General features: G+C 40.0%; 1 protein-coding gene across 1 annotated transcript in view; it reads right to left on the bottom strand.

The window, feature by feature from the left end:
- The window catches only part of LOC125253765 (stonustoxin subunit alpha-like), a 49,748-nt gene extending 37,522 nt beyond the window's left edge, over positions 1–12,226 (bottom strand). The window contains exons 1-3 of the mRNA XM_048167875.1: positions 12,140–12,226; positions 11,672–11,764; positions 10,056–11,492 (exon numbers count right to left, since the gene is read on the bottom strand). Of these exons, the coding sequence (XP_048023832.1) occupies positions 10,056–11,492; positions 11,672–11,762 (1,528 nt within the window). The 5' untranslated portion in view covers positions 11,763–11,764; positions 12,140–12,226. The remainder of the gene's footprint in view (positions 1–10,055; positions 11,493–11,671; positions 11,765–12,139) is intronic.
- Between the last annotated feature and the right edge of the window lie 780 nt (positions 12,227–13,006).

Here is a 13,006-nt window from a genome sequence, read left to right as displayed (position 1 = left end):
TGCCGTCCAAGAGGGAGCGGAGGAGTCGCCGCCGTTTGCTGCGGGCCAGAGCCTGCTGCCGTCCGCCATGAAGGGGAGGAGCAGGGGACGGGGGACTCGCTGCCGGCTGCCCTCAGTCGGAGGAGCCATCGCCAGCCGGCAGGGGGCGGAGGAGGATCGAGCTGTCCACGAAGCGTCCAGTACCATCGCATGGCACCGCGTGGAAGAGCCTCTCGGCTGGCTGAGGACCGAGCGGCAGTGTGTCAGGGAACCGGACCAAGAATTTTTTTTTTTTTCCTCTCTCCCCTCTCTCGTCCTGTCGCTCCCCTTGCTTCCGTCTCCTTTCTCTCGTCTCGTCTGTCCTTACCCCCAGGTGCTGCGGCCGCCGAGTCAGGCCCCGGGGGGGAGTAAGCGCAGTCTTGGGAGTACCCCCCGGCCTGCGAGGGGCAATGGGGGTATGTGGCGACCAGGGCGGGCGAGAGCCGTGAGAGAACGGCGCGAGGCCGGTGACGCGAGAGTTAATGAGCTCCACCTGGGAGGCGCACCGGCCTTGAATTAAAATATTGCTACTTACTTATAAAGCTCTAAATGGTTTAGCTCCCCAATATCTAAGCGAGCTCTTGGTGCATTATAGTCCTTCACGTCTATTGCGATCTCAGAATTCAGGCCAGTTGATAATACCCAGAATATCAAAATCAACTGAAGGCGGCAGATCCTTTTCCTATTTAGCACCTAAACTCTGGAACAATCTTCCTAGCATTGTTCGGGAAGCAGACACACTCTGTCAGTTTAAATCTAGACTAAAAACACATCTCTTTGCTCTTGCATACACATAACACATTATCAATACATTAACATTTTTCAAATCCGTTAAAGGATTGTTACGCTGCAATAATTAGGTCGGCCGGAACCGAGAACATTTCCTATAACACTAGATATACCTGTACATCAGAATAAGAATGGCATCTACGCTAATATCTGTCTCTCTGCTTATCCTGAGGTTTTCCGGGTGCTGGATCCAGGCCGTATCCAGATCAGATGGAGAACCTGTGTCTGGACCTGACTACAGCGTAGCCCAGGAGACAATGGGCCTACAGATCCAGTTCTGGCTGCATCTATAATTCAGATTTTTAAATCTCCGTATCCGCTTACATATATTTATATATAATCTATTTTTAATCTCTATAATAAAAATGTATAATTCAGATTTTGATCTCCATATCCATTTACATATATAATATATATCTTCCAAGGGGTTTTTTCCCTCCTAGGACTTTTTTCCCAGTGCTAGCACGCTGGGTTTTTCTCCTAGGGGGTTTTTTCCACCCCTGGGAGTCAGCCGACATTGGCTTAATGTAGCACCATCTTGTATATGTTACATATTACCACGCTTGCTTGTACAGCTTATTTTTAACCATTTCTCTTTTTTCTGTGCTCCTAATATGTAAAGCTGCTTTGAAACAATTACAAATTGTAAAAAGCGCTATATAAATAAATTTGACTTGACTTGACTTGACTTGACCTGTGGAGGGCAGTATTACACTTAGCAGTGTCTACACTGCTGGAATTCAAATAGAGAAGAAGAAGAAGAAGAAGAGAGCTAGTTCAAGATGAGCATTTCTGGTTAAAAGAAACCAGAGAAAAGAAAATGAGTGATGGTTTCTCTAGATAAGACCAGGGGTTAAATTGGGATTTGTTATGTGGGGGGGCTCTGTGGTTTCAGGGGTGCATGTGTATGTGAAGACTACAAAATCGAATCAATTGACAAACTAAAATATAATAAGTTGAGAGAGCCCTCTGCTATGAACACTAATAAAATCTTTCTGTAGGCCTGTGCCTTCTCCTTTGTGTCAGTATCAAATATAAGAGTGATGCTACCATTAAAGGAGAGAATATAAATACAAAATACAGAGTTCGACATTAAGCCTTGTTTTGTGCTTGTCCTTTGGACAACTAAATTTGTCATTTACTTGTCAGAGTAAAAAAGTAGCTTGTCTGAAAAAAAAAAAAAAGATTTGTTGTAAATATAATTTCAGAAACAAGCAACATTCTCATCAGTGTTTTATCAGCAGTGACATATTTAAATCTGCATATTTATGTTATTTACCCTGGGGGCATTTTATTAACCTTTATAAAGAGCATTTCCCCCCAATCTAATTAAATTTGTTTAATCTTTTATTTAAAATTCTTACATTTGATAAATTAAAATAGTAAGACACTGGCTGTTACCAAATTAAATAATTTACACTGAAAAAGTACAACTGCATTCAATAATGTTATGAGATTCTTTAAATATTTTTGAATATACAAATAAGAAATGTTGGAGGGAAATTTATACTTTTAAACATGAAATTAAATCGCCAGTAGATGGCGTCAAGTGACCGTCTTAATGAGTGAGCCACTGAGTCATTTATTCAAACGATTCACTCTGAATCAAGAATGAAGCAGTTGTTTATGAATGGGCGATTGAATCTTCACTCAACCGATTCGTTCAAAGCACTGAATCATTCGAAACGGCTGAGCGTAGCTGCGAGATGCGCTGCTTCTGCTTTGTTTGGAACTATTTTCGCTGCTACAATAGAACAAAAAACAGGCAATATTGTACCTAAAACGTAAGTAATTAATATTAACTACTTAGCTGTTTATTGAACTGTTGTATGAAATTAGTGTCAATTTTAATCAAGGCGATATCCAGGGCCCGTATCCCTAAAGAATTTTTGTGCAAAAAGTGGCTCCTAGCGGCCAAATTCTAAGAAAATTCTCAGAGTCATGACGTTTTCTTAGAATTTCCCCTAAAAGTGACACGAAAATCCCAGTTAATATAAAAGCTATTCCTCAAGATTCCTAGCGCTTAAAAGGGCTCCTAAGGCGAGATCTGCTAAGAGCAGGGAAGAGGACTTTTAGTGGCTTAGGAGTTCCCCTAAGCAGCTGCACAAAATGGCCAACAGAGGAGGCAGGAGAGATGTCCTGCAAACACTGGATGACAGGGAATTATTGAGACGCTACAGATTGGATCGTGCAGGAATCATGTTTGTGGTGGATCTCCTTAGAGATGCAATTACTTCACCAACTCGACGCCACAACGCTATTACACCGGAGAAGAAAGTAATCACAGACATTGATAAAAGCTGAGCCGTGTTACCCTCGTTAAGACCACACTGAGTTGTAACGTTGTAATTTCTACTTCATTAAGGACAGCCCCTTGAGATAGGCCATCTTGTTTTCAATGGGGTCCATATGGGAGTGAAAGTACAAAATATGCCAGCTAGGATATTAATCTGAGCAAATAAGACAGGAATTATTATTTGAACAGGGTGTAATGAGCTTAAGTTTTCACATATTTTAGATTCTAATGTTAGGCTATAACCCCTACAGCTTACTATTCATTTTCCAGATATTTTCTTGAATGTGAAATATTATTTACAATTACAGTCTGCATAAGATTAGAGTGTATAATTATGTTTATTGATTTGAGGGTACATCCTTTGCTCATTATCACCAAAAGTTCATTTTCATCAAACTTGTAGGATCAACCAATCACGGCTTTTGAAATGATGACTCATACCTAGCAACGGGGTCAACCACACCTCCTCACTAAGATAGGATTTTCCATCCATTCCTTGCTCAGAGTTCACTGAAAATGTTCTGGAATCACTTCTAAGCTAAAACTCCTGGCAAGGAATTTTTAGGTTAAGTTAGGAGCTCTCTGAGAGGATTCTCAGAATCTTTAGGGATACGGGCCCAGGAATTCAGCTCTTTCGGTCGTGTGATGCTTAACTTTATCATATGTCGAAAATATCTAGCTATAAAAACCCCACATATTGAATTTTTATTGCAACATGATAACTGAGTTTCTTTGTGTGAGCAGAGCTCATTTGTTTTTGTTATGTATGAATAAAATAATAATTGTAAATTTAATACGTAAGTAATGGGTGGAGTCACGTAGCGATGACGAAGTGATTTGTTCTGGAAATACAAGTGCAATGTGAGCATTAAAGACACAAGTTCTTTTGTCCCTGGATTATTATTTCTAACTATTCTTTAGTGTCCTCTGTCTCAAGTAAAAAGGGAAAGACCTGACAATTTTGAATTCTCCTCAAGAGGTTACGTGCACCTCAGCAGCGCAATAGGCTCACCGCCAATATACATTAGCCTACATATATTACTATCCACTATCAATCGCCACTTAAGCTAAATGAATCAGTCTCGCGTTTGTTACTGACATTTTAATCAAGCTACTTATCTGGTCAGGCAAGTAATATTCTCTTCCACATAAAAAAATCCACTTATCTGTCTTGTCTGCGTATGTCGAGCCCTGGTAAGCCTATGTGCCGGGGCTCAGCCCCGGACGGCCCCGGCCCAATTTAACCCCTGGATAAGACCCTTATTTCTCATCTGGGATCATGTAGAACAATTTAAAGCTGCAGTGAAACTAATTTTGACCTTCAGTCGTTTGGTGCCCATTCAAGTCCACTATAAGGAGAAAAATCCTGGAATGTTTTAATCAAAAACTTTAATTTCTTTTCGACTGAAGAAAGAAAGACATGGACATCTTGGATGACATGGGGGTGAGTAAATTATCAGTAAAAGTTTATTTAAAAGTGAACTAATCCTTTAATAGAACATTAAACAATAATATCAAGTCTTCTACTTATTTATCTTGCTTAAAAACACATGAAGATAAACAAATTAAACATTTTTTCTTCAAATTAAATCTGATGCAAAGCATTCTGAGAACTAGAAATCCCCCAGTAAATAGATTATATGTAAGAGGTATACAAAGTATACAGCTAAATATTGTTATAATTCACACAAAATTGTTCTCTTATACGTTTTATGATACCTGATCTTCTTCTTCTTCTTCTTCTTCTTAATTTTTATGGCGGTATAATACCTAATCTAAAGCGCTTCCCCTTTAAGTGTTGCGTGGTCACAAAATGACTTAATTTCCTGTCCTGTCTCCTCCTCTTCTCTTTTGAAATGTGATTCAATGGAAGAGGTAGGTTTATTTTGTCATCCTGTTAATTTTATTTAATCCTTATTTTAATTATATCTTTTATATCTGTATTTCCACCCTAACTTATGTGTATAGTGCTATTTTATCAATCTTTGGGATTATTTTCGTTATTTTGCATTCTTTGAGGTATATTTTTGTCTTTTATGTGAAACAAGCACATGTGTTATAAGCAGGCACGTGCACACATAGACAAAAAAGGGGCTTGAGCACCTGCCCTTTTTCTTCCTCGAGAGAAAGTGCCCTTTTTTCTGGGGTGCTTTTTTTTTTTTTTAATAAATGAATATATATTGTTGAAGCTGTTTGAGCACAGCTTCCCTGTCAAACAAATATATTTACTGAATAAAACAAATAAAAAAATACTATATCAGGTCGGCTTTGTCGAGTTCAGCAGCCCTCACTCCGCGACACGCCATTCATTCCCGAACGCGCGCGCGCCACTCCCCGCCTCGCCTCGTGTTTGCTGCTGGCTGAAAACTTGTGACAACTATTCCCGCGAAAATGCAACTGCTGTCTGGCGATAAGAAGCGAAAATGAACCACATTATTAGACATTTTTCTAAGGATGCATGGCTTATTAAAACTATTTAAAAATCATAATACAGCATCAGCTACATAATGCTATTCTTAAATCTACGCTTACACAGGATAATACATCAATAAAAGTTTAAACCCTCGCTCTGTCTTTGCATGTTTGATGTCCACATATTCTTGTTGAAGAAATTACAGTGGCTGTAGCATTTCTATCACAAAGAAGTGGGCGAATATTATTATTTAACTAATAATATATTTTCACAGTTATGGTGGTTGGCTTTGATCGTGCTGTGCTGTGTAACTACAAAAATCAGCAGGCTTTTGGCGCCCTCTGCAGGCATTTGTTATAATATATAATGTACTCTTGATGTTTAAATATGCAGATTAGCTTGTTTTGGTTAATTTGGAAGAAATCTACAGATGCAAACAGACGGATGGTAGAAGGCTTAAAACAAACACCATCTAAATGTTTAGATGGTGTTTGTTTTAAGCCTTCTACCAGTTAGGGGTTAAGTTTTCTTTCCATTAGAGTAAAAGACATGGAAACAAAAATGGACCACAATCTTAAAATTGTCCACTTCATGAAAGTGCGATGATGTGCGTAATGCACGCGGTTGTGAAGCTTCCAACAGCGGTCAGGATTTGTAAAGTTTTAATTGACGTGTCGCAGTAGATAGATAGACCGATGTCTACAGACCGCTTCAAGCTGTTGCGGTGCGGCGCGAAATAACGGCCACGGCTGTTGTTGAGAACACTGTTAAAAAAATTGCCTTAAAATATGAAATATGAGAAAAATTGCCAGAATTATGTTGCAGTATAAAAAAAAATACATCGTCAGCTTGTGAAAAGTGTTCATTGCATCAGCCAAATCCAGCAGTAAATATTTAAATAATTGTTACTTAAATAGTATGTTGGAAATGCACGTGTTTACAAAGTCTTGTCTAGCTTGCTCAAGATAAGACGTGCGATATAAACAAAATACGTTTTTGCTACAAATCCAAATTAGCTACTCAAGTTATCCAAGTAAATTAACAAACCAATATTTATTTGTAAAAAATAATGATTGTTTTCTTTTTTTTTGTTACACTTACAGCCTCAATGATTCATTTTTATCAGTGATTGTTTTTTTGTTTGTTTGTTTGTTTTTTGTGCACGTGAATTAGGTTTCACACATGTGAAACTGGCTGTGCATGTTTGAATCATGTACTTTGAGTGAATATTTGAGATGAAAATCGCTCCATATGACCATAGCCTACCTCAATAATTTAATCACAGTGCCACCTATTGGTCGAAAGTGATAAACCAGTAAATCTTTATTATTGACTGTATTTGTGTTTTTTTTTTTTTTTTTTTTTCTTTTGCCTAAAATGATCTTAATAGGTTGTTTGCAATCACGTGGTTCTGGTGACGTGCAAAATACCGGTGGAGGGCAGTGAAAATTAAGGGGGTCGCACACCGGACGCGAAGCTCGGTGCCGCGCAGCGTCGCGTCTCTGACAACTCACAGGTATCGCACACCGGCCGCGCACATTATATACGTGCGAGCTCAATTTTGAATCGACTCCTGATAGAAGAGCTGCACAATGGGAGTGTTTTACGTCAACAGGGAAACATTACATGCCTGTGCTTTAATATTTCACACTGAGGTTAGAGAATGTGAACCTGCTGTCACGCCGCGTTCAGTTCTGGTCTGGGTTTGTTTATAACGCGCTGCCTTTCTACTAGTGAAGTTAGGGCAGTATTTTGATTTTCTGTCATGATCGTGAAAAATGTCGCCATTGTAGGTCATTTATGCTGAATCAAGAATTACAACAGGAGCTCGCATTATTGTTCAAATAAAAAACTGGATGGTGTAATGCAATTTTCGCCTTTTCGAAGTGTAAAAACACATAAAAACTCTAAGGGAAGCAGGTTGAGGAGGTGATGGGAAGACGTACAGCAAATGTAATGTCACTGATTTAACCCACTCCCTATCACTCAATAAAATAATCACATAGCTGAAAGTGTTGTCTTTGTTGTTGAATCGACTTCTGTTAGCTTGTTAAACATTTATTTATTTGGACATTTTCTACCATATGATGGCTGAAGCAGCAGCACATGACACTGTTCTCATGGTAACCAGATCAACATTGTGAACGGAATACTACAAAACTGAAGTGAAAACACCAAATTATCATTCAATGGGATAAAACAGCTTCTCTCCCCTGCAAACGATACCATGAAGAATGTGGATATTTAACCAAGTCAAAAACAAATAAGGTAAGCAGGTATCCATATTCATTTCACTATCAGCAGACGCAAAACGCTATTAAAGGCAACAATTTTTAAAGTAAAAAAAAAACGGTATAAGTTATGTAAACAAAATAAACAGCACCTGGGTTCTCGATTTTATCAATTTGAGCAACCATAAACAACTCAAAACATAAAAATTTTGAGTTTTTGATATGATTTCTATAAAGAAAAATCACTCCCTGCCCTCCAGACTCATTTGCGCTGCTGCTGTGACATCATGTGTGACAACCTATAGGTCTTTAATTGCTCACTGTTGCAGTTAGTCTGATGCTCACAGCTGTGCTGGCTGGCTTCTTGTGCTTCTTTTGTGCTTTGCCCCGTAATTGCTGCTTGAAGCTAGCCTATATTCTATTTTTATTTATATTTTTTTCATTCATATTGTATTGTGAAAAGGCTATTTTGTTTCCTCAAAATAACAACATTAAATGTGCAGTTAAGCTGGACAATGACACCATTATCTTCTAGAGTTGCTGTGTGTAGTGTTCTTATGTTTAAAGTCCCTGTAAAGTCATTTTAAAGTATGTGTTCTGAATTTCTCACACCGCAGAAAAAAGTGTTATTAACGACCCAGTCAAATTTGAATGATTAAAAAAATTGGCAAGTAAATGAAATTTAGTTATCAAATTCTCAAAAAAATGAGCAGTATTCTCTGCTCTCAAATGCTGGGGGCGTGTCCACTGTTGGGGCTGAAACCACACCCACTTGCAAGAGCTGCCGTCTCAACTGACTTGTCTAATGAGTCAAACATACTGATGCATCTAAACAAAAGAATCACGTTAGAGGGTTACAAATTTTAGTAGTTATTGCAGACTACCTACTAATTATAACATAAGTGTCATGATCATTACTGGGAGTGCCCTTGTCTTCCACTAGAGGGCACTCCAACCCGGACTGTGTCTCACCCCACTTGTGAACTTCATTACCCATAATGCACTTCCTGGACTCATTATCTCATGTCATTGCACCCAGCTGTTTTGTGTTCCCTCATCAGTGTCTGTCTATTTATACCCTGTTTGTTTCTGCTTTAGTCATGGAGTTTTCAGTTCAGGTCACCAGTTTCTTTGTTTATTTTCTTGTTTCCTGTTTTGACTGCTTTGTGGATTTTGACCCCTGCCTGTTCTGGATTACGACTTTGGATTACCCATTAAACTATACTGCACTTGGATCTGTTTGTTGTTTCAGTGATTCACCGTGACAATAAGCACACACGGCAACTTACACTCACTGGTGGGCACGTACTGATGACTGTTATCGACAGATGTCGGTGCTGCGAGACTGGAGGATGAAGGCCGGTGTTGTGCCCAATTCTGACCCCCTGCCAAATTATTACCCCCCTCGTTGAAGTCGCTATCTGATTGCCTAATCCTAACCCCTCCCCTACACCTAATCCTTAACCTACCAATACTAGGGGGGTAATAATTTGGCAGGGGTAGGAATTGGGCACAACACCGGGACGGGAGAGACTCTGTCCGGCCCCATATCATCGATTGTCAGTGGGACGATAGGAAGGCCGAGGCGGGAAATAGTCTGTTCAGCCCCATTCACCAAAAACAGCAGATTATCTGTGAATCCCAGCTGTCTGATGAAAGTTTGTAAAACTATCTGGTGTAGAACGATCACTTTAGAGACAAAATGAATCCACCCCTTCCTCATATCTTCGTTTTAGGAAATTTAAATAAGGAGAAGGAGCTCTATTGTATATTATAACAACCATGTAACATGCATTTGCGTGACGAAGGCATTACTAGCTAAATGTGCAAAGGGCTGTATAACTATCGGTAATGACACTCGAGATTGAGCGAGTGAACCGCTGTAGCGTTAGGGGCGGCGCCATGCTCGGTGTGTCACTGACAGTTATATAGTGTTAGGGGTGGGGCCATGCTCGGGGACTCCAGTGCGTCATCGGACCCCCTTTTTAGCTCCGCCCCAAAAATCCTGAACAGAGAGTTGGTGAAAAACTGTTTAACACTCTAACTTTACAATTAAGCATTACACAATTCACAGTCAGCAATACATTTGTAACCTTTATAACGTGTTTAGAAACAATTCTCAGAATTGACTTTCATTGACTTTCGTGACAATCGCATGCAATATATCGGTCAGCCCTATTTTCCAATGAGACACTGATTGATCAAGAAATGTCTCATGCGATAGATAGATAGATAGATAGATAGATAGATAGATAGATAGATAGATAGATAGATAGATAGATAGATAGATAGATAGATAGATACGCACTGTGCTGGAACTGTGTGTTTGTCAGCTGCCCTTTTTCATACAGATAGATGGAGGAGCCTGGACTGGATGGATCGGAAATGGCAGAAACAATGAATTGGTATCTCTCTTCATCTTTGTTAGCTTCTGAAAAACTTTTAAAAAAAGATAAGTTCTTTCTCATGTTTGAGACAACACCAGGCTTGTTGAACCACTCTTCTGATGCTAGCGTGCAAGAACACAGTTTCATTCCCTCATCTAGCTCTTTAAACTTGTCAGATTCCAGAAACTCCTTCAGGGTTGAAAGATATGGGTCTTCATACTTCAGAGATGTGAAGGTCAAGCACACCACAACATCAATATCAGGATTAAGGAGGATAGTGTTGAGACTGTCTGCATCTTCAGTTATGATTTCCTCCAGAATCTTGCTGTGAGAACTCAAGAGGTTAAGTTCAGACTTTGCACGATCTAACCACTGGTTAAGCATGTCAGCTTTAAAAGGGGAGCTGTAGTGGATCTTCAGGATGTCTTCCAGTGACTTTTCCTCCTTCTCTCCTCCTCGTATATCAGGCAAGACCTTGGCCACAGCTTTCACGAGTGCCATTTTGTAAATGTTAAGAGAACCCTGAAATGAACTGAGCCTCTCTTTGATGTCTCTGAAAACATTAACCAGTGGTTTTCTGGAGAGGTCGTTGCATGTCCTCTCTGCCTCTAACAGCTCCTCTATTATATCTTCAGTGTTGGAAACCAGACGTGTGGTGATTTCTCTCACCAACTGAGCTGCTTTTGTATCCAGTATAGAAAGAGGATAGAGCCAGACTTTTATTGGAACTGCATTCTGTGGATTCTCCTTCAGGATATCGGGGAGCGTGTTGTACACCTCCAGGGCCTCTTTGAAAGTGGTGGGGTTCTGATCAAGGCGGAAGTCACCATGAAATGTGCAGGAGATTCTCTCAGCCATTTCCTTATCACCATCTGTCATATCTACAGCTCCTTTTCCCTTAATGGAAAATCCAGGGATCTTCTTGACCATGATATTCAGTTCTCCCTCAATCTTTTGCTTGTTTTCCTCTTCTGAAAATGTCCGATCAAACACCATGAAGGCCTGAGCTCCGTACAGTACAGCCGTGACCACATGAGTCGCAGTTTTCTGGTCAAACACCTGAGGGTAGGTGATCTGGCCCAGCTGGGACATGGTCAGCTGTACAAATCTTGTGGTTTCACTGTAATTCATTGTAACTCTGGACTGTTGGTTTGAGGATTTGGTGTCATGCAGGTATTTGGCAGATCCTCCTACCTTCACCATCCCACACAAGAAACTAGCCTTCAGGGAAGCACTTACATCCAGGAGACTGGACTTATCAGAGAGAGAGTCGGAGCTGCTGAACTTCACATCTGTCATGGGCTGTGGACGAGTGTCCAAATTTTTACTCAGTGACGACTTATCCCACAGAGTAACACCTGAAATGAGAAATGGCTTTAACAGTTACGTATGAGGACACAATGTATTGTTGAAGTAAACATGCCAATATTTCTGTGTTACATCTTATGTCTCAAAATGACCACACAAGTACTGTTTTGTTGATTCATGTTTGGGTGAAAAAGGAATAAAAATCATTTTAGTAGGTACTGTACAGCACCTGGAATGAAGGCATCCTTGCGGCAGTCATACAGCATACCAGGACACAGAGGTCTTCCCAGAGCTGCCACTTCAATGGTCTCTGATGCCATGACTGCAGTAAAGAACAATGATCAATGGGGATTTGCACATATGAAGTTTAATAATGACTACTTTATCATTCTTTTTTTTCTTGTTACTGAATTCATTAGTCCTCACATTCCTTAAAATGCAATCTAATTCAGTGTTTAAAAAACTCAAAAACAAATAAAGGCATAAATCCTTCCTTTACTGAATACAATCCAATAAGTAATGTCTTACCATTGGCTGTGGTGAAATGACAGATGCATCTGATTAGTATGATTTTGTTCCTAATGCATTTTGAGTCTTCATGCAATACTGTTCAGATCTAAACAGCTCATAATCTGAAGGTGGCTATTCACACTGTCATAACATTACCTGTTCTTTTAATTTTAAAGTGGTGTCTCACCTGGGGTCCTTGTGTGTATTCGTTATGTTCAGAAGTTGTCTAGTAATGTCTTCAGTTTAAGTCTGAAGCCAACTGCGTTCTTTGGTCATATTTATAGTACTTTTTTAAGGAAATGTTTCCTTAAAGCATTTTTACTGGAAGAAAAACTGGTTTCTGGTTAGACAGTGTATTGCTCAACAAGAGGGTAAATATCTGGCTCTGTACATTTTTCAGATTAAATCACTTCCTCCCGTGTTTCGATTCGGTTTCTGTTACTGTCACTTCCCTGTTCCTCGTTTGTTGGTTTGATTTGAGATTATTTAGTCTTGTTTTTCAGGTCTTGTTTGACCTTCTCAGTGTTAGTTGACTGAGTTCCCTTTCGATACTTCACTCGTACTGCGTATGGGGAAAAGTCTCCCTTTTTCCCTGTCAGTGAAGCCTTTTTCAATAACGCAGTGTAACTACACCGTCGTTGATTCACTCATAGACAAGTTGTTGAACCAATGACGGCGCGGGATAGCTGCGTGGCCTATGGCGACAACGCGCGCGAATATTCCCGCCGAAAGGGGCGGGGTTTAGTACTATATAAGCAGGCATTTCGCCATAGGATTACAGTCCTTTCTCCTTCAGCGACGACTACTCATCTCTTTGCTGATCTCCGCCTGAAGCCGAAGAAGCTCGCTGCCTGGAAGAAGCAAACGGGCCCACAAATGTTGCGTCCACACAAACCGCCGTTCTCACGGCGAACACATTTTTACCTTTTCAAATAAACAGATCCTTGCACAGATTTGTCACGAGGACTGGTTCTGCTCACTGGATCTGAAGGATGCATACTTTCATATCCAGATAGCCCCCCACCACAGGCGATTCTTGAGATTCGCCTTCGAG

The sequence above is a fragment of the Megalobrama amblycephala genome, linkage group LG19 (assembly GCF_018812025.1).
Source record: "Megalobrama amblycephala isolate DHTTF-2021 linkage group LG19, ASM1881202v1, whole genome shotgun sequence".
In the NCBI taxonomy this organism is placed as follows: Eukaryota; Metazoa; Chordata; class Actinopteri; order Cypriniformes; family Xenocyprididae; genus Megalobrama; species Megalobrama amblycephala.
Note: the sequence above shows the minus strand (reverse complement) of the source record. Positions and strands in the feature narration are given on the sequence as shown.